This window comes from Vombatus ursinus, unplaced genomic scaffold (genome assembly GCF_900497805.2).
Source record: "Vombatus ursinus unplaced genomic scaffold, bare-nosed wombat genome assembly UNPS02014906.1, whole genome shotgun sequence".
NCBI classification, from domain to species: domain Eukaryota; kingdom Metazoa; phylum Chordata; class Mammalia; order Diprotodontia; family Vombatidae; genus Vombatus; species Vombatus ursinus.
In genome coordinates, this window is record NW_020954684.1 from 146,039 (window position 1) to 165,033 (window position 18,995).

The window sequence follows — 18,995 nt, forward strand, 5'->3', positions numbered from 1 at the left end:
AAAAATCAAGAGTGGTTCAGAAGTTGCAAATTTTGGTAACTGAAAGATTGGTGATGCCCTCAACATTGGTAGGGAAAAAGAATAAGATGAGGGAAAGAGAAGTGTGGCATGAGAAGTTAATGTAATAAATTCTGTTTTGGCCATGTTGAATTTGAAGTACTGATGCAGTGATGGTGCTTAAAGGGGGGAACTGAAGCCCACAGAGAGAATTCTCAGAAATCTACCCTTCAAACCCTACCTCATGTACCACCTCTTCCATAAAGCCATCCTACTCCAACCCATAGTGATCTCTTCCTGTTCTGAATTCCAACAGCACTTGAAGTCTCTGTTGTTCACATGACACATCTACTTCCTGGTAATAGATGTCTTTTTCATAACTAGCAGATAACAAGGAATACATAATTTAGAGTCACAAGACCTGGGTTTGAATCCTGGCTCTACCATCTGTGTAGCCTTGGGCAATTTTGAGACTCAGTTTCTTCATCTTTAAAATGGGGACATACACTTACATTACAGAGTTGTGTAGAAAGGCTTTTGTAAATGTTAAAGCCATATAAATATGAACTATTATTTTCATGTACATATATCTTGTCTCCTCAACCAGACTGTAAGCTTCTTCAGTGAAGCAACTGGACTCTTGAATCCATTACAACACTAAGTGAGGCATGTAATAACTATTTCTCAGGTGAATGAATGAATGAATGAATGAATGAATAAGTGACTTCTGCCAAGCCACCAAGCCAATGATTCAAGGAACCTGAGAGTTAATCCATTAGATCCCACATTCTACTTTCTATGGTTTATAACTATGCTTTTGCCCCTTCTCTTTATATTTCATTGTGCTATATATTCAGAGGGTTTAAAAGTCTTTTTCACAATTAAAAGATGTTTATTAAGCAACTGCTATATGCAGAGCACCTTGGTACATGCTATTGGATAGAAAGACACACCCCCCCCAAAAAAATCCCTGCCCTCAAAAAGCCTACCTTTTTTTGCCAGAGAATGAGGGGGATCCACTATGTTCATATGTAAATAAAGGTGTAATGAAGCTTAGCATCTTAAGAACACCAACCAGGACAGAGAAGATACAGACAGTTAGATAATAATAACAACTCCTCTTTCACTGAGATTGAGATCATCTGATCTGTTGGGATCTATACTATCCTATCTTCCACTTCTTAAATTTTTAATAATCATCAATTTTCCATTTATATCAATTGTACATTACAATCATCAATATATGTATCATACTTCTCACTAAACCGTAAACTTTAAGAAGGCAGAGGCTGTGTCTTTTCTAATCTTTGTTATCTCATTTAATGCCTAGACAGTGCTAGATTGTGTAGTGGATAGAGCACCTGTCCTGGAGTCAGAAAGAACTGAGTTCAAATCCAACCTCAGACACTAACTCTGTGACCCTGGGCAAGTCACTTAACCCCGTTTGCCTTAGTTTCCTCATTTATAAAATGAGCTGGAGAAGGAAATTACAAGCCTTTCTAGTATCTGTGCCAAGAAAACCCTAAATGGATCACAAAGAGTCTGACATGACTGAACCACAGTGCTCTTTGCACATAGGAGGTACTTAATAAATGTTTGTTGAATTGTTGAATAAACATCGAAACCAATAATAAATGGGTAAGATTCATCACTTGCTTGTACTTATAGTACATATGTATATATATATAGTATATATAACTTGTAGTTATATATATTTCTTCATTTTTTAAAAAAAGTATTTTAAAGTGTTTTTTTCCCCTGGCTAAACCTTCTTAGCTTGCTTCTTCTCTGGCACTCCACTAGGCTAGTCACTGTAGGGTGTTGACTGTGAAGGACAAAGGAGATATTAAAAAACAAACAAACAACTTAGCTGGCCTTAGTGAATTCAAAGAACTAAGTTTAGACTACATCACTTAGTATTAAAAGAAGAGGGAGAAGTGATTGTTGAAGTATTATCAGTGATCTTTGAAATCTTGTGGAGAATGAAAGAGACATGACAAGATTGGAGAAGGGCAGTTTTCAAGAAAAAGAGTCTGAAAACTACAAGCCTATGAGCCTGACTCTGATTCCTGACAAAATTATAGAATATAATACCAAAGGAAAGGAATCTAGAAAAGTAGGGATCACAAAAAACCAGCATGACCTTACCAAGAACTGGTCATGGATTCCTTAATAGAAAATCAAAGGCTATGAACCAACAATTGTCAAAAGAACTGCAAATTATCAAGAACCATATATAAGACTACTCCAAATTACCAATAAGAGAAATGCAAAGTAAAGCAACTCTGAGCTTTCAATACCCAGCAAATTGGTAAAGATGACAGAAGACAGAAATGCTATTGGAAGGACTACAGAAAGGCATGCACACTACAACATACTACTGGTGAAGCTGTGACTTGATCCAACCATTCTGAAACACCAATAGCAACTTAGAATTATGTGAGAAAAGTGACTCAAACTATTAATACTTTTTGACCTGGAGATCCCACTCCTGGGCATATACCTCAAGGAGGTGAAAGACAAAAAGAAAGGTCCCATATATATCAAAATATTCATAGCAGCACTTTTTTGTGATTAGACAAAACTGAAAACAAAGTGGGTACCCATCCATGGGAGAATAGTTGTATAAATTGTGGTATGTAAGTGTAATGAATAATTATTATGATGTACGAAATGGTGAATATGAAGAATTTAGAGAAATATGAGAAAATTTATATGAACTAAACCAAGAGAGCAATATGTGCAATGCCTACAATTACATCAATGAAAAGTACACTAAAACCAAGCCAAAAGGCTGAATAATGGTAATGACCAAATTTGAATCCAGAGAAGAGTAAGCACTCCCCTCTTTTTGGTAGAGAGAGTGGGGACTATGAGTGTAAAATGTTGCACACACTGTCAGAAATGGTCCATTTGTTGGTTATTTTTATTTGATTTTTTTTCTTTACTACAGAGAAGAGCTCACTTCAGTAGAGCCAGAGGAGGTTTGTATTCTTAAATTATAGTGGCATTTTTTTAAAAAGGCATCAGTAATAAATAAGTGAATTAAATAAATAAATAAACAAACAAACAAATAAATAAATAAATAAAAGATTAAGCCAACAACTCTTTCCCTCACCTCAAACAGGAAAACAAAACCCAACCCAGGTCATGAGAGAGCCTTATTTCCTTTTTTGTTAGACTGGTAAATCAGGAGAATGCTGTAGATAGTTATCCTGATTTTCACGAACCATTTGACAAAGTCTATCACTATTCTTATGGAAAGGATGGAAAAGATATAGGCCCAATAATAGTACAATTATGTGTATTCTAAACTTACTGAATGGCCAGATTCAAAGAGTGATCATTAATGGCTCAGCATCATCTTGGGAGTAAGTTTCCAGTGGAGTGCATCAGGGATCTGAGCTTGGCCTTATGCTATTTACCATTTTTATCAATGATTGGGATAAAGGAGTAGATGACAGACTCATCAAATTTACAGATGACCCAAAACTGGGAGGGAAGCTAACATACTGGAAAATAGTCAGAATCCAAAGAAATTAGAACAGCTGAGAACATTGGGCTGAGTCTAATAAGATGAAATTTAATAAGGCTAGGTGTAAAATGTTACACTTAAATTTTAAAAAATCACCTTCACAAGTACAAGATGTGGGGAATATGACTAGACAGCAATCCATCTGAAAAAGATCTGGGTGTTTTAACAGAATTCAGGCTCCATGTGAGTCAGCAATGTGATATCAAAAAGCAAGGAGGTGATGGTACCATTGCTCTACTGTCCTGGTCATTCCAAGCAATAGCACTAACTGTCTACTTAGTGCATGGCCTAAGGTTAGGCTCTGCAGATAAAAATGCTAAGTAACATAAGCTTTACTATCAAGAAACTTAAAATCTAATATGAGAAAAATAAGAATGCTAACTGGTAAGTGCAAAGGAGAGGCAAATTGGGCAAATCTGGCAAAAGGTTAGATAAACAACTTAAGCAGAGAGGTGTCATTTTCACTTTGAGGGGTTGGGAGGAAGAATGAGAAGGAAAGTCTTCTGGGAATACTTGATGGAAAAAATGGCATATAAGTTGGGCCTAGAAAGAACAGAGGGCCTTCAAAAAACAGATGAGATGGGGAAATCCCTTTCAGGCACAGGCAAAGGCATGGTAATAGAAGAAAGCAGGAGGTAAATGGGTAGGATCAGTGTAGCTCAGTATAGGTAAAGGGCAATAGTATAAGATAAAACTGGACAGGTAAATTGGATCCAGAGTGTAATGAACCTCAGAGGTGGGAATCAGAGGTTTATTTAGCTGGCAACAGAAGCCACTAAAGTTTTTAAGTAAAAGAGTGACAGGATCATAAGAGTATGCTAGAAAGATTACTTGGGCAGTGGTATGGAAGACAGATTGGAAAGAGTATGGACTGGAGACAGGGGGACCAATTAAGAGACTATTATAATTGTATAAGGCACTAGGCTCCAAACCTTTTTGATTGTGTACCTATATCATATTCACAGGCAAAGACTCTATTCTCAAACAGTGGCTCTACCCCCACCTCTCTGCCCTATCCCTTCATTTGGATTCTCTTTGAAGCCCATTCTCAGATTGGTTGAAGAAATTGAGATCGTTTTACCCAGAGAAGAAAAGTTACAGTAGGAGGTGGGAAAAGGACATACTCACTTTCCTCTGGTATTTGAAGGGTTAATCAGGAAGAGGGATTACACATATTCTGCTTGGGCCAGGAATGTATAACTAGGACCAATAGGTGGAAATTACAGGGAGGGAGATGTTAGCTCAACATAAGGAAAAACTTCTTAACAATTAGGGTTGTCAAAAAAAAAAAATGGAATGAGCTGCCTGGGGTTAAAGTGGAGATAAGGAGATTGGTTTTGAATTCTAGTTTCTTGTCCCTTCTCCTCCCATTCTATCTTTTCTCTGTGTCCCTGCCTCTTCACTTCATCCCTCCATATTCTCGCTACTTTGTTTCTGGTTTTCTGTCAGCCAGCATTTATGCCAGTACTTCATCTGATCTCTCTCGTTTCCACTTCATTGACTCCTTCCTCTAGAGATTTTGTTTTCTTCACATTTCTGTGTGTTTTGGTCAACTGCTTCCCTATCCCACCCCACATCACATTTTTCTTTTTATCACGTGTAAATAACCTTGTTCTACACTTAGATGAATTTGTACTTGACCTATCTGTACCTAGCAATTTTCCTAGATGTGTCCTATGAATGTATCACCACAATCATGCTAGAATACATGTCTAATTCTATTTTTATATACTATCACATGGATATACATACAGTCTCTTGGGGGACCCAGATACCCTTCCCTGCTATTTTCACACACCCTGAGGCTATCCCATTTCAGGGTGGAGGCTGGGGGTAAGAAATAGGGGGAGAAACAACTACTGCACAGTCACCATGGCAACAGAGCCTAGCAACATCCAGAGACTGATGTCTGGACTGGGAGGGAGGGGAGGAAGGAAGCAGGGAGGTTGGGTGCTGTTGTAACAGTCAAATACAGAACTTGGGGTTTTGAATTCCCCTGTTTCCACCCAAATCAGTCAGTCTCCATACTTCTGCCCCTCACTTTCACCCACCCTACCTCAGAATTGCCACTTGGGGCCCTCCCATCAGAAATGCTGGATTTAGAGGAGCCAATGAGGAGAGCTAATCACAGGCATACTAATGCAGCATTAGGTAGCTCTGAGGAGGTGGTGTCAAGGCTGAAGAACAAGACCCCAAATGAACATGTAGGGCATCATCCCTCTTCCTCCCCACTCTCCCTTTTTTCCTTCCATCTCCCCAAGTTTCTAATTTTATTTTTAAAAAATTCTTTTCTCCTTTTCTTTGTCTACTCCCTTAACCTTTTTCCAATCTCCTTTTGCCCTAAATCCTTGACTGTCTTGCTGTCTTTCTTTTTTTTTTGTGGGGGGGGGCACAGATCTGAGACTTCAGTGGTATAACAAATACCTAGTAAGGAAACTTTTTCTACTAATGAATGAAAGTTAACATCTGCTCTGCAACTTACCAAGTGGCCTGGGGCATTGAGAGGGGGTTACACAGCTAATACATGCTGGAGATAAACCTCAACACCTTTCTGATTCTAAAACCAGCTCCCTAAGCATTACACCACATTGCCCCTCCCCACTATGTCTCTTTGTACATTTATTGGAAGATAAGCAGGATTTTCCGCATCCATAGCTGTTTGTCCTTTCCTCTCCCTCCCTTTCCCTCAGGAGTTAAAGCTTGAGACCCCAGTTAGACTTACCTTCTGGTCAGATATAGGTGCAAGGGATTCCTTCACCCTGTCTTTCTCTTCCCTTCTCCCATTACCCATTCCTCTCAACAGGGGTCACAACCAGAAGTAGGGGGCTTGAGTATTTTGCAAAGGTTTTATTTGAAAATTCTGAAACTTACATCCCACAAGAATCAAAGATTATCACCACAAGAAGAAAGAGAGATAATACAAAAATATATATCACAGCATAGGGGACCAAGAGGGGCAAGGAAAGGATTAGGAGAAAGAAGAGAAGAGAGAAAAATGGAAAGAGAAATAGAATGGGTTCAGAGAGGAAGCAATGGAAAGGGGGAGGAAGGGCAAATGACAGAAGTAGGAAAAAAAAGGAGAAGAAGAGGCAGGGTGAGAGAGACAAGGATGGGAGTGGGTAAGAAGGGCATAGTCATGGGTGTTGGGGGGCAGAGTGCTCAATGGCCTTGAGCCTACTGGCTTTGCTTCCTACAAAGCCTAGGCTGAGTTAGTGAGGCCACTCCCTTAATAAAGAGCTGGCTTAGGGGGACTCTGATATCCAGAGGGATTGACACATAGAGACAGCTGGCATTAGCATGAGGGAGGTGACTTGGGGAGCTTTCTCCAGGGGCTCAGGAGGTGACTATCTCATAACCCTTTCAGATACCAGAATTTAGCAGTATTGTAACGGGCAAGGCTTGGGGCTTCAGCACCCTCCCCCACTCCCATCAAGAAGTCCACAGAGTGGTAAGAATGTCTGGGTGGGGATGGGCTGGGACAACTAGGGAAGGAGAGACGGGGAAACACAAGACATTGGGTGGATTGGGGCAGTGAAAACTAAGGGCACTGGAGGCCTCCAAAGCTTACCCCCTCCCCACCTGTAGGGCAGCATGCAGGGGCCACAAAACCTAAGTGAGTGTGCAAGAGAGCATGTGCAAGCCACTCAATGTGACAACAGAGTGGATATGTAAGAGAGTTAATATATGTGAAAGGTTAAATGTGCATGAGAGAATGGCCAATTAGGTGGTCAGGTGGAGATGAAAATGCTTAAAAAAAGTGATGAATGAAGACTGGGTGGTACAAAAGGGAAATAGAATGTAAGAGTTTAGTTTAGTAACAGATGTGGAAGAGGGTGAGTGCAAAAAACTATCTGTACAAGAGTGTGCAATACTGTTCCGGTGTGGAGGCGAGTGTGCAGCGAGGCTTTTGTTTGAGTGCGTAAGGGCTTTGTGGGAGAGAAGCCCTATCTATAGGATGTGAACAGGGTGACTGCCTTTGGGACCAGGTGAGTGTGCAAGGAAATGGGTGTGCAAGAACAGGAGCAGGGGTCCTCTGCCAGCAGCATCTGGGGCCCCAGCTCACCACAGCTGCCCCACCCCCAGCGGAATGGTGGCTGTGTAGGCCCCATGGGCTTCTGCTTGGCTGGACCCCACCACTGAGGGGCGTCACAGATTCACCAAGGGAATCCTAAGGGGAAGAGGGAAAGGGCAAAGTCAGGGACACAGGGATGGGGTTGAGTTAGGGACTGGAGGCCTTGTCCAGAGACAGGTGGAGTCAGTGTCGGGGGTGGGGCTATGGAGAAGGGGTGGAGTCAAAAGTAAAGAGGGAGAGTCAGAACCAAAGGGGTGGGGCCAAAACTGATAGGATGGTGTCATAGCTAAAGGAGCATAATTAATGCTTGTTGGATTGGACTGGGCAATAGAGTCACAGGCTCAGAGTTCATAAAATCTTAGAATGTCAGAGCTAGAAGGGACCTAGAGATAATGTGGTCTCACCCCTTCAAGTGGGAAAGAGATCTAGAGGTGGGGTAAGAGAAAAGATGAAAGAGCCCTGGGACATAGCCCAATCAGACATATTCCACAATCCACCCACCCACTGCCCCCCTTCCCTAGGAAAAGACTCACAGCTCCTGAAAAGTCTCCTCATTCCCCACCCTCTGTCCCTCACACTTCCCTCACACTGACCCTCTACTCCAAACTTCTTCCCCATTTCCCTCCCTCCTTTAAGCCCTCTCTCCCTCACCGGTTCAACTGGAAAGCAGGGGCCCCCTTGGGCTGGGGGGGGCACAGGCCGGAGTCCCCCGTGGGGCTCCTCCCGATCAGGGGTAGGTGTGAGTGAGTCCCCGAAGGACCCCAGCACAGTGACTCCTGCAGGAGACAGGTCAGTGAGGGGCTGCTGACTCTCTTCTTGTCGTAGGGCCCCCTGCTGCCCTGAAGGCCTTCGTCGCTTCTGGCTACGGTCCCAGCTGTAGAGAGCAAAGGGAAAAAGATATCAGTCACCACCCCCCACCCTTCCCAGAGCAATACCTTCCTGAAATATTGCAGGATGCTATCCCACAAAGTGATGGCACTGTCCTCTAAAAGCACCATCCATCCACCATTGAAACCTCTTTGGACATGGTCGCCCTGAAACACTTTTCCCCCAAACCCTCTGGAGACTCCCCCTAGTGGAGTGCACTCAGGGCCCCCCCAACCACCCCATAATTGATCGGGAACCTTCACCCAGGATACAATCCATAGACCTACCCTCCCCAACGTGGTCTCAACCCCAAATTGATGTCAGAAGCCTTTTCCTTCCTTGGCCAGGTGTCTTGTAATTTAGTTCTAGCTCAAACTGAGCACTAATAATCTGAAGTCCTAGGAGTCTCAACAGAGTGTGAAAAGCTCATCCACAAACTATCATGTGGCTCTATTCTGAATGTTAATTAGTTTTCTTCCAGGATAGGGTGCTTTAAAGGCCTAGTCTTTTGGTGGAGAGGGAGGCAAAAGAAATTCCCAGACTACATATAGTCCAGCTAAAGTACCCCACATGGAGGGGGTGAAGGAGTGGAAGGGAAGGGACTAGGGCACAGACAATTTGCTTGTCTCTTTATACTGCCTCGATTCAAAAAAATAGCTCTTTACTTTTTTCATCAGTTTCTCTAGGAAGAGGAATCTATCCTGTCTCTCACCGTCCCCAGGGCAAGATATACTGCCCTGCTCCCCCATCCAATCCTACCTATTCCTGCCTTTTCCAGGATCTTATTCTGCATCTACCCCCTTCCTTGCCTCTTGCCCTACCCATCTATCTAATTTAAATCCCACTCTATGCCCCTCTAACATTTTCTGTCCCTCACCCACCAAAAACCCATTCTTAAACTCTAGCTTACCAGAATTTGAAGATTATGCCAGTGGCTACTAGGACAATGATGATAGAAATAGTGATGGTCACATAAAGCTGGGGGTCCACACCTGTTTAAGGAAGGATCAAGCATTAGAGAAGCCTTGGGACAGAATGATAATTTAGTTTCTAAGTGTGTGTGTGTGTGTGGGGGGGGTGTTAGTATGGGAAATCCCTCCTTGAATCTTCTCTTTTACCAACAACTCTTCCCTATCTCCAAACTCCTAGCTCTCTTTTCCTAAAATCATCTCTTTTACCTCTCGAGCACATTTTCCAAAATCTGCAATACATCTGCACAATCCCAAGATGGGAAAGCTTTAGGCAACAGATTCCTCAAACCTCTCTGCCCAGACAGTGGGGGTTATCAGGATATCTACCTTTCCCTTATCTACTGAACTCCCAACCACCAGACTCACCTTTTCATTTCCATTTATTTCTCTAGCCATCAGCATAGTCTACCTATAGTAGACTCTGATCATAGACACCATGTTCACCCAAAATATTTGGGGGAGGGGTAAGGCTGTGCTCTCTTGAGCTTCTTCAGTCCTAGTAGCCCTAACTTCAATTCACTCTGTCCAACTGCATCTCTCTATTTTTATTTCTTGACTCTTTTTACTTTCCCACTCCAGATGAATTTCACCTTCCAAAATTCAGAACTCTCTAACCAGCCTTACTTCACCCCTCAGAAGGCTCTCACATCCACCAGCCTCACCTTCCCCACGGCCACCAAATAGAAATGGACGAAGGGTGGCAGGAGCTCCCCCAAGAATGATCCCATCCCCATCGCCACGTCTCAAGGAGTCCGAGTTGGGATGCGGCGTAGCTAGCCCATGAGGAACTGCAAAGCCATAGTCCAGTGGCAGGAAACCAGGATTAGCAGAATTAGGATCCCCTCCATCCTCTCGGGACACTGTGGGGCCCCATACAATGGCCCAGGGGTACTGGGATGAAGGTGGCCCTTCCTCAAAGCCAGATGGAGTGGCAGGGGGTGCAGTATCAGGTGGTACTTGACGCCTCGAACGTGAGACACGGGGGGACCGACTTGGGGGAGGTGCTCGTTCCCACACACACACATGTCGAGGAGCTGAGGGACCCCCCCGGGCACATGGGGGACGGGCAGGAGCTGAAGGGGCACGAGGTGAAGAGGTAGAGGATCCCTGGGCTGGAGGTGGAAAGGGCAGCAGGAGCAGCGACCAGAGTGGGAGGAGGTGGGACATCAACAGTGCAGGCCTGGAATAGGAAGACAAAAGGAGTAAGATTGATGTTTGTTCCCCACCAGAATCCATTTGTCAAGGAGTGTGTTCTCTGGGCTGGGGCATGTGGCCAAGGCCATTCCTCAGCATCAGTGTAGGCATAGTTGTTGTTGCTGCTGTTGTTTTTCCCCAGTTTTCTCTCAGTATAGAGTAACCTCTATGAGATTTCTCCACTACCACCAGCTCGGTAATGGAGAAGATGAGACCTCTTGCCAGATTTTAACCATAGTTTCTACTCCCCAACGTGTTCTTTTTCTCTAGGAAGGAACTTCCCAGGGTTAGGTCAATGAGAAAAGGGTCAACAGTCCAGAGAATACGGTCTCTGGACTCCCCTTTGGTATCTAATACCTACCACATCCTGGACTCCATATCTGAGGTCTCCCTCAGCTATGATCTTGATTTTCAGTCTTCCCTGAGGGAGAGAAGAGATACAGAGTGAGTCTATAATCCTCTTTCCCAGTCCAATTTCTGAACTTTTGACTTGGGCATCCATTCACCCCTTGATCAATCCCATCTCTGCCCTTTCCATCCCTCCCTTCCCCAGCCTGTCCATATCCCCAAAATTACCTTTCTCGTCCCAAGTAGTGGCATTACTGCCTTTGTCACCACTCTCCAGAGTCAACTGTATCTTATCCACTGGGAGTCATTGCACTGTAGCCTCCTCTCCTCTCCTGTCCCTGAATCAGCCAGTCCACCAGACTCACCGCACACCTCTGAGTCTCTCTGGTTCCTTTTCTCTCACTCCCTTCGCTCCCAGCTCTCATCTCATCTCACAGTTTCATAGGTTTAGAGTACAAAGGGACCTCAGAGGCCATCCATTCCAACCCCTTCATTTACCGACGAAGAAACTGCGGTCAGAGAGGCCAAGCGACCTGCCATATAGTATATGGTAGAGCCTGTACTTGAACCCAGATCCTTTGACTCTAAACTCCAATATTCTTTTCCATTGTGTCATGCTGCCTGTACTCTGACTTTTATTTAGGGCCCAGAATTGTGTGAGCATTTGAGCATGAGCCACAGGGGGGATGGAGTCCAAGAAAAAGGTAAGGGGAAAGAGAAGATGCTTTGGTTGGAGGGAGGTAGTTTTTTCCCCATTGCTCCTTAACTCCTTTTGTAACCCCATGTTCTAGGAAGACATTCATGGGTAGGGTCCCAGACTTCCAAAAGAGGAAGGGAAAAGCCTTGGCTAGAATTTTTGTTATTGGTGTTTAATCAGCTAATTGCATGAGTGCTTTCTGCAGGGAGGTGGAGCTGAGAAAGAGTAAGCCTAAAATGTGGCATCCCTTAGGCTCTGTATCCTAGGGGATACCACTGAGTAGAATACCACTTTGGTCCCAACAGGAGTAAATGTTCCTTGTCTGAACAGTTTCATTTTGATTTTGGGTTTGAATCCAAACCCTGAATACCACCAGCTAAGTAATGGAGAAGGATAGAGGGAAAGAAACACAGTGAAGAGAAAGGTAGTTGGTGTAGACAGAGATAGAGCAGCCCAGTGGGTACAAATAAGAAAGGTAATAAGTGGTGGGGGAAAGATGCAAATAGAGGTGGTTAAGTATGAGGGGGAAAAAAAGGAGTAAAAAAAAATAAGAGGAGACAGCTAGAGAGGGGAAAAAAAGATTGTATCCAAGAGGAGGTGGGAAGAAAGACAGGAGAGGGTCAGAAAAAGGTAAGTAGAGAAGGATGCAATAAATAGAGAAGAGAGAGGGGAGAGGAAGATGAGAGTGAAGACTGGAGGTAGAAGGAAATAGGTGGGGATAAAAGATATAGGGAAAAGAGAAAACGCAAAAAGGAATGGAGAGCATAGAGAAGAGAGACAATGAAAGGGGGTGGGGAGGAAGAAAAGAGGGAAGGAAACAGAGGATACATGGTAACAGATGATAGAGGGAGGAAAAGAGACAGATCAAGGTAGAGAAGAGGAGAAAGAGGAAGAGGAATAGAATAGCTGACAGAAGACAGCATAGAAAAATGGAAGAGAAAACGAACGGGAGTCAGAAATTGTCCCTCCAGATTTTCCTAAGGAGGGGAAGAATGTGATTGCTAATCAGTGAAGCAGAGAAGGAATGAGGGGCTACTGAAAACCTCAGGGTTCATCCCTTCCTGTCTCCTTACCCATCCTCCCAACCTTAACTCCAGCACCTTGTATCCTCTCAACCCCTTCAGGAACCCCGCAGTCCCCCGGATTCAGCGTCTTACACATCCCCCACCCACCTGTCCAAGCTCCGCACAACAGGTCTGTGCGCAAGAGATAAGCTAGGGGGTGGGGCAGAGGGCCCTTCCCAAGGAGTCTGCCCCCATCCCCAAACCATCCTCTCACTACAAACTAGACAGAGCTTTTCCCAGAAATGGACAGGAAGGGGGGGGTGAGGGGGAGAGACACTGAGGAGGAAGAGTGGGTGGGAAGAGGCCAATGAAAGGAAAAGGAGGAAAACAAGAGGGAAGAGAGCAAAGGAGAAAGGATGGGAAGAGGGAGGAGGAGTGAGGAGACAGAGAATGCAGGCAAGGAGAGGGAAAGAGGGATGGCGACAGCTGGGAACACAGAGACGGAGCTGGAAAATAAAGGATGGAGATAGAGATGCCGAATGAAAGATGCAGATCTAGATGGATGAATGAAAGATGCAGATCTAGATGGATGGTGATGGTGATGGTGGTGATGGAAACAGAAATGGGGAAGGAAGGATAGAGGCATAATAAATAGGGACAGGACAGATGGAAATTTGGGGCTGGAAAAGAAGGAGGCTAGGAAAGGACGCAGGATCCAGGAAGGACAGAGCCTGGGTACCTGGGATGAGGGATGGAGGTTGCAGGGTGTCGCACTCACCTGCTCCGTGGCTGATGTTGCGGGATGGCTAGGGGGGCTAGAGGCTGTGCGGGGTTAGGGGGCTGCGGGGGGCGCCAGGCCAGGCGCATGGTCAGGGGACTAGCGGGCGGGGCGCGGGAGGAGGCGCCCCGAGTGTGGGGCGGCGGCAGAGGCTCAGTTCAGTTCTGCTCAGCTCGTCTTGTCTTGTCTTGGCTAAGCGTCAGCTCAGACCTTCCGTCTCCGCCTGCCACGCACTATTTAACCCTCCTGTTACCATGCCGCTGGGGATACGGGGATCCCCGGATGGTTTGGGACAGTGGAATAGAGTAGGGTTGTTGGTCATCCTGACATTCCAGGCTGTGCCTATATGACTTTCAGCATACCTACCCACTCTTCATCATAAGAAGTGTATCACCTCATTTGAGTATCATTCCAACTTCTCATGTTCCCACTTTGTCACCTCAATTTCATGTCACTTCATGTCACAAAATCAGGGTCATCTGAACTCTAGCACCTCAATTCAGAATCACTCAGTTCATATCCCCTACCCTACCACCTTCTTTCTTCTCCTTGGGACAAGACCCAGAAAAATAGCCATAAAAATCCCATTCCTATCCCCAGCTTCCTGGGTTATGAATGTATTGCCATTAGGAATTACTGATACGTGTGTGGGGCAGGGGTTGGCTCCTACGAAGCTCTGAGAGTGACCCTGATCACTCTCAACTCTCTCCTTTCTTTCTGGTCTCTCTTTCCTTTCATCCTTGGGTTAGTCTTTCATTTTCTTTCAAACCAAGCAATCAGGTTATGTGACTTGCCCAGGGTCACACAACATGTGTCTGAGATGAGATTTGAACTCAGGTCCTCCTGACTCCGGGGCCTGTGTTGTCTCCATTATGCCACCTAGCTGCCCTTAGTCTTTCATTTTCTATTTGCCTCTCCATCTACTTCTCTTTTCTGCACACTCCCCCACCCACAAAGAATGTAAACTCCTTGAGATCAGGAATTGTTTTATTTTTCTCTTCCAATCCTCAACATCTAGCATAACGAATGGCACATAGTGAACACTTAATGCTTCTTGATTGATTGATTTCCATCTCTGATTGTACAACTCTCTACCCCCTATCTCCTTTTCCCCAATTTCTACCTGTTTCTTACTTCATTTTTACATTAATATCTTTGTATTCAGGATCTAACTTTACATGCCAAGCTTCTTTCCCATCTTTTACCTCTCCCTCCCATTTGGTTATTACCCAGAGTTAGAAGAGAAATTATTGTTGACGACAGGAGGACAGAGGCTATTAAATGCTGCTGTGTTCCTGTCAATTTGTTCCACACAACTCGGCGAAGAGGAGCCAGTTGCTTCATATGTACATCTGCAAATAGGAGAAGTTGTGCACACTGGAACACTTAATGTGTGTTCTCCATGTTGTTTGTATGTACCCTGCTTGTGCCATCTAGATGTACAGTCCCGTTTGTCATATGTGTATGCTCAGTGTGTATTCTGGATATGTGTGTGTGCTGGGTTTCTGCCTTGGATATGTATATGTGCAATGGGTATTCACAAACTGTGTTTGTATATTTGTATATGTCCATGTGTTGGGGGGGAAAGTGATTAGGACATTGGGTCATTAGTTTAGTTCCATCTGCTGATTTTGCTGCATTTCTTCAGAGACATTTCCTAAATCCCTTCCGTTACTGCGATTTTTCAATCCCTGCATTTGTGCCATGATGTTTCTTTACATAAAATTGAGCTATATGCCTGGGTTTGGTGTAACAATTTAATGTAATAATTTTCAGTAGATGACTAGTTGAATAGATCTCAGTTTTATTTCTCAGTACTTTCTTCTCCAGGTCTCTGTGTCAGACACTCTTCTTTCTCTGATTAGCTATTTCTCCCAAGCTTTCCTTTAGCCTTATTAGCAGAATGCCCTGTACAAGTGTTGAGTTAATTTTTGTTGGATGAATGAATAAATGAATTACTTGTTTGGGGAATTGTATAAAGTTAAACAGACTTAATTCTTATCTTCTGCTGTTTCTCTATTTCTCTTCTCCATTTCTGTCCTCTTTCTTTATCCTCACTTTTTAATCACCTTTTTCATTTATTTACCTTTTCTCTGTTTCCTCTCATCTATCCCTCTCTCTTATCTCTATTACTCACTGTATTCTATCTCCTTTCTATCACTCTTTGTCCTTTCTTCTCTTCCTCTCTCCCAGTTCATAAATAGAATCACAACCTCTTAAGAGCCAGAAAGGAACTTAGAATCTAATCCAACTTTATCATTTTACAGGTGAGGAAACTGAGACTCAGGTGAAATAACTTCCCCATGTCACACAATTAGTGAGTGGTAAAATGTGCAACAATGGAGCTGGACTCAAATCTTGACTATGCTACTTCCTATATGTGTGGCCTTTGGCAAGTTACTCAACCACTTAAGACCGTATTCCTGTTGAGTAAGGAGGTTGGAAAGAAAATGACAGAAATTTATAGTATCAAGAGCCATTCCCAAATAGATAAGTGGCCAAAGGATCTGAACAAACAGTTTTCAAGAGGAGAATTGCAAAATACACATTATCACATTAAAATATGATTTAAATCACCAATAGTAAGAGAAGTGCAAATAAGAAAATCTCACATGATGCAGATTGGCAGAGATGAAAAAAGATGGGAAGAGTAAATTAGTTGGAGAGGCTAGGGATGGTTAGGCAGCAGCACTGGATTTCTAGTTGGAATTATGTAAGAAAAGTAACTAAATTGGACGTACTTTTTGCCCTAGCAATCTCACTACTGGGTATATACTTCATGGAAGTAAAAGACAGGGAATAAAGGTCCAAAATATAACAAAACACTAAGTACTCTGTGGGTAGCAAACAAGTAAAACAAGTAGGTGCTCGTCAAGTGGAGACTGACTTTAAAGAATGAGCTGTTAATAGTAATAGAATATTAACAAAAATTTTTAAAGTGCTGAATATGAAGAATATGGAGAATTGTGGGAAGATTTTGTATGAAGTAACACAAAATTTGCAGGATTAACAAAAATATACACAACCACAACGTTGTAGTAGTTTTAATAGATGGAATAATGGAAAAGCTAATGAAGATTTCTAAGAAGAGATAGTAAAACATACCTCCTTTCTGATGTTAGAGGGATGATTCTAGGACAGAATATTGTAAATGATGAATGATAGGGTCAGATGTTTTTGCTTAACAGCTTTTTTGTTACAAAGGGAAGTTCATTCTGGACAGGGAGTGGGAAATAACTGTAATACAAAGACAAAGGCATAAATAAAACTGTTTTAAAAAAATAAAATGAAGAGAGCCAAAGACTTTGTAGTAGCAATGATCTGGAAATAAGTAGATATTAACTGGAAAATGTCAGAACAAATCATTGGTTATATAAATGTAATGGAATACCACTGTGTCAAGTGAAATAGAAATAGGAAAAATTCAGACAAGCTTCAGATGTACTGATGCAGAATCAAAACAATTTACATGACGAGCATGATAATGTAAAGGAAAATAAAACTGAAAGAATTCTGAACTCTGACCAATATCGTGCCAGATTATGACTTCAGAGTCTCAGAAAAGAGATGGTGGAATATAGACTACAAAATGAGAAATACATTTTCAGGCATGGCTAATACGTTGATTTATTTTGATTAACTATGCTTCTTTGTTATAAGGGAAGGCTTTATGGGGGACAGGAGAACCATTAGGGCATTGATATTAAAATAAAACAATTCTTTAAATCCCAATAATAAAGGCTCAGGAGAAGAGATCATGAAACACTCCTTTCCTCACTGCAGAGAGGTGGGGGACTACTAAGACAAAATATTATATACATTGTCAGACAAAGCAAGATGTGGATGTTTTCGCTTAATTACTTATCTTTTTCACGAGATATTGTTCAATCTAGAGGAGGTGGGATAGGAATAGACAAAAGGTATCTATTTTTTTTTTTAAGAAAAAAGAATGGGTTGGACTAGATGACTTCTAAGGTCCCTTCCACCCCTGAATGTGTGAAAAAGAAATGTCTCTCTGCGCTTTTCTCTCCTCTTCTCCGTTCTCTATTTCCTTCCCTCCCCCTCCCCCGTTCCTTTCTTCCCCTTGTTGTTTCTGCCATTGTAACCCCGCCATCACTCGGCTGCTGGTCCCACGCTGCCTGAACGGCTTCCCGGAAAGGTTTCCCTAATCTAATGTGAGACGCTCAAACTTGTTAGAATGAAGAGGCGTCGGCAATTATCATACGGCATTTCTAAACAATAAAGTTTTTTTGAAAGTCAAGGAGAAAAAAAAACCGAGCAGTCGCCTGCCATTCTCCCGACGATGGCCAATCAGAACTTAGAAAGGGCCAGCGCACCCTTTGCATTCCGCCCCTGGGAGGTTCCCGAAGCCTGTGACGTAAAGGAACGGAAGTGGGGGGCCTTGGGAGCCGGTCATAGAGTGTTGTGGCCAGAGTGGCCACTGAGGGAGGCAGTGGTAACGGTTTCTAGCAGCTGGCGGAGGTGAGGGAGGGGCCATCCCTCTAAGTGCACGCGAAAGGCGAAGCTGACAGGTACCCGCTGCCCTACAGAGCCTTCCTTGGGTCCGCTGGACTAGAGTCCACAGCCCCTGGAGTCGGCCCCCTTAAGGGCGGGGATGGGGGGGAAGGCCATGGGGAGTGGGCGGAGTCCGGCGAAAGGCGAGAAGGGGACGGGGGTCACGCGGGCCAGGAGGCCAGCAGGGGCACGTGCCTCGCACGCGCATGCCCCTCGCCTCGAAGGGGGGAGTGGGCAGAGTAGAAGGGTCCAGTCACTCCCTCTTAACGCAGCGTTCCGTGGAGTGCAGCTCTGTGGTGGGGCCCAGGGCAGGGGGTCAAGGAATGGGAAAGAAGTCCACCATCCCCGGATGTGGTTGGCTCCATCTCCCCGAACACTAGCCTTATTTTTTTTCCCTAATGAACCTCCATTTGTAAAGTCAACGAGGCCCGGATCTCTTATTCTTGGGGAATCTCCCCCCTCCCCCTAGTCCTGGTCCCAATCTGACCTGTGTTGACCGAACACCTCTGAACCGTAGACTGTCTGTGTTTGGTTGACTCTGTGCTTCCCATCCCCGCAGTGCCCCACCCGAAACGAACCCCCCCCCCACTTTGCTCTTCTTGCCTGCTTTCAACCCTCTTTTTCCTTGCAGCTCCAAGCCTCCTGAGCCCAGTGGTCCCAGCCCAGTCTAGCCATGAGCTCTGAGGTGAAGGTGACAGGGCAGAACCAGGAGCAGTTCCTGCTTCTGGCCAAGTCAGCCAAAGGTGCTGCTTTGGCTACCCTCATTCACCAGGTGCTGGAGGCCCCAGGTGTTTATGTTTTCGGGGAGCTGTTGGACATGCCCAATGTCCGAGAGGTGGGTACCTGATTTGAGGAGTCCCGAAGACCTTCTTATGGAGATGCCTTCAGTGATCCCTCCCTCCCCTTTTAGATTAGAGTGGAGAGTGGCAGCCAGTGACTAGTACTGTTCAGCCCATGTGTCTGGCTCAAAAACAAATAGGGTTAAGAGGCTTTTCAACAACAAAGGTGTCTGTTGAG

The 18,995-nt window shown here is 44.1% G+C and overlaps 2 protein-coding genes across 2 annotated transcripts in view; one reads left to right on the top strand and one right to left on the bottom strand.

Annotated features, from left to right (window-relative positions):
- Positions 1-7,581: 7,581 nt before the first annotated feature.
- On the bottom strand, positions 7,582-13,532 carry PIANP (PILR alpha associated neural protein). The gene is given in 7 exon segments (XM_027843320.1): positions 7,582-7,700; positions 8,256-8,299; positions 8,301-8,478; positions 9,382-9,463; positions 10,105-10,622; positions 10,998-11,057; positions 13,464-13,532. Coding segments are annotated over 6 exon segments (861 nt in total). The 5' UTR covers positions 11,015-11,057; positions 13,464-13,532; the 3' UTR covers positions 7,582-7,678.
- Positions 13,533-17,841: 4,309 nt separating this feature from the next.
- The window catches only part of COPS7A (COP9 signalosome subunit 7A), a 28,541-nt gene continuing 27,387 nt past the window's right edge, over positions 17,842-18,995 (top strand). The window contains exons 1-2 of the mRNA XM_027843289.1: positions 17,842-17,995; positions 18,610-18,813. Coding sequence (XP_027699090.1) covers positions 18,652-18,813 — 162 coding nt within the window. The 5' untranslated portion in view covers positions 17,842-17,995; positions 18,610-18,651. The remainder of the gene's footprint in view (positions 17,996-18,609; positions 18,814-18,995) is intronic.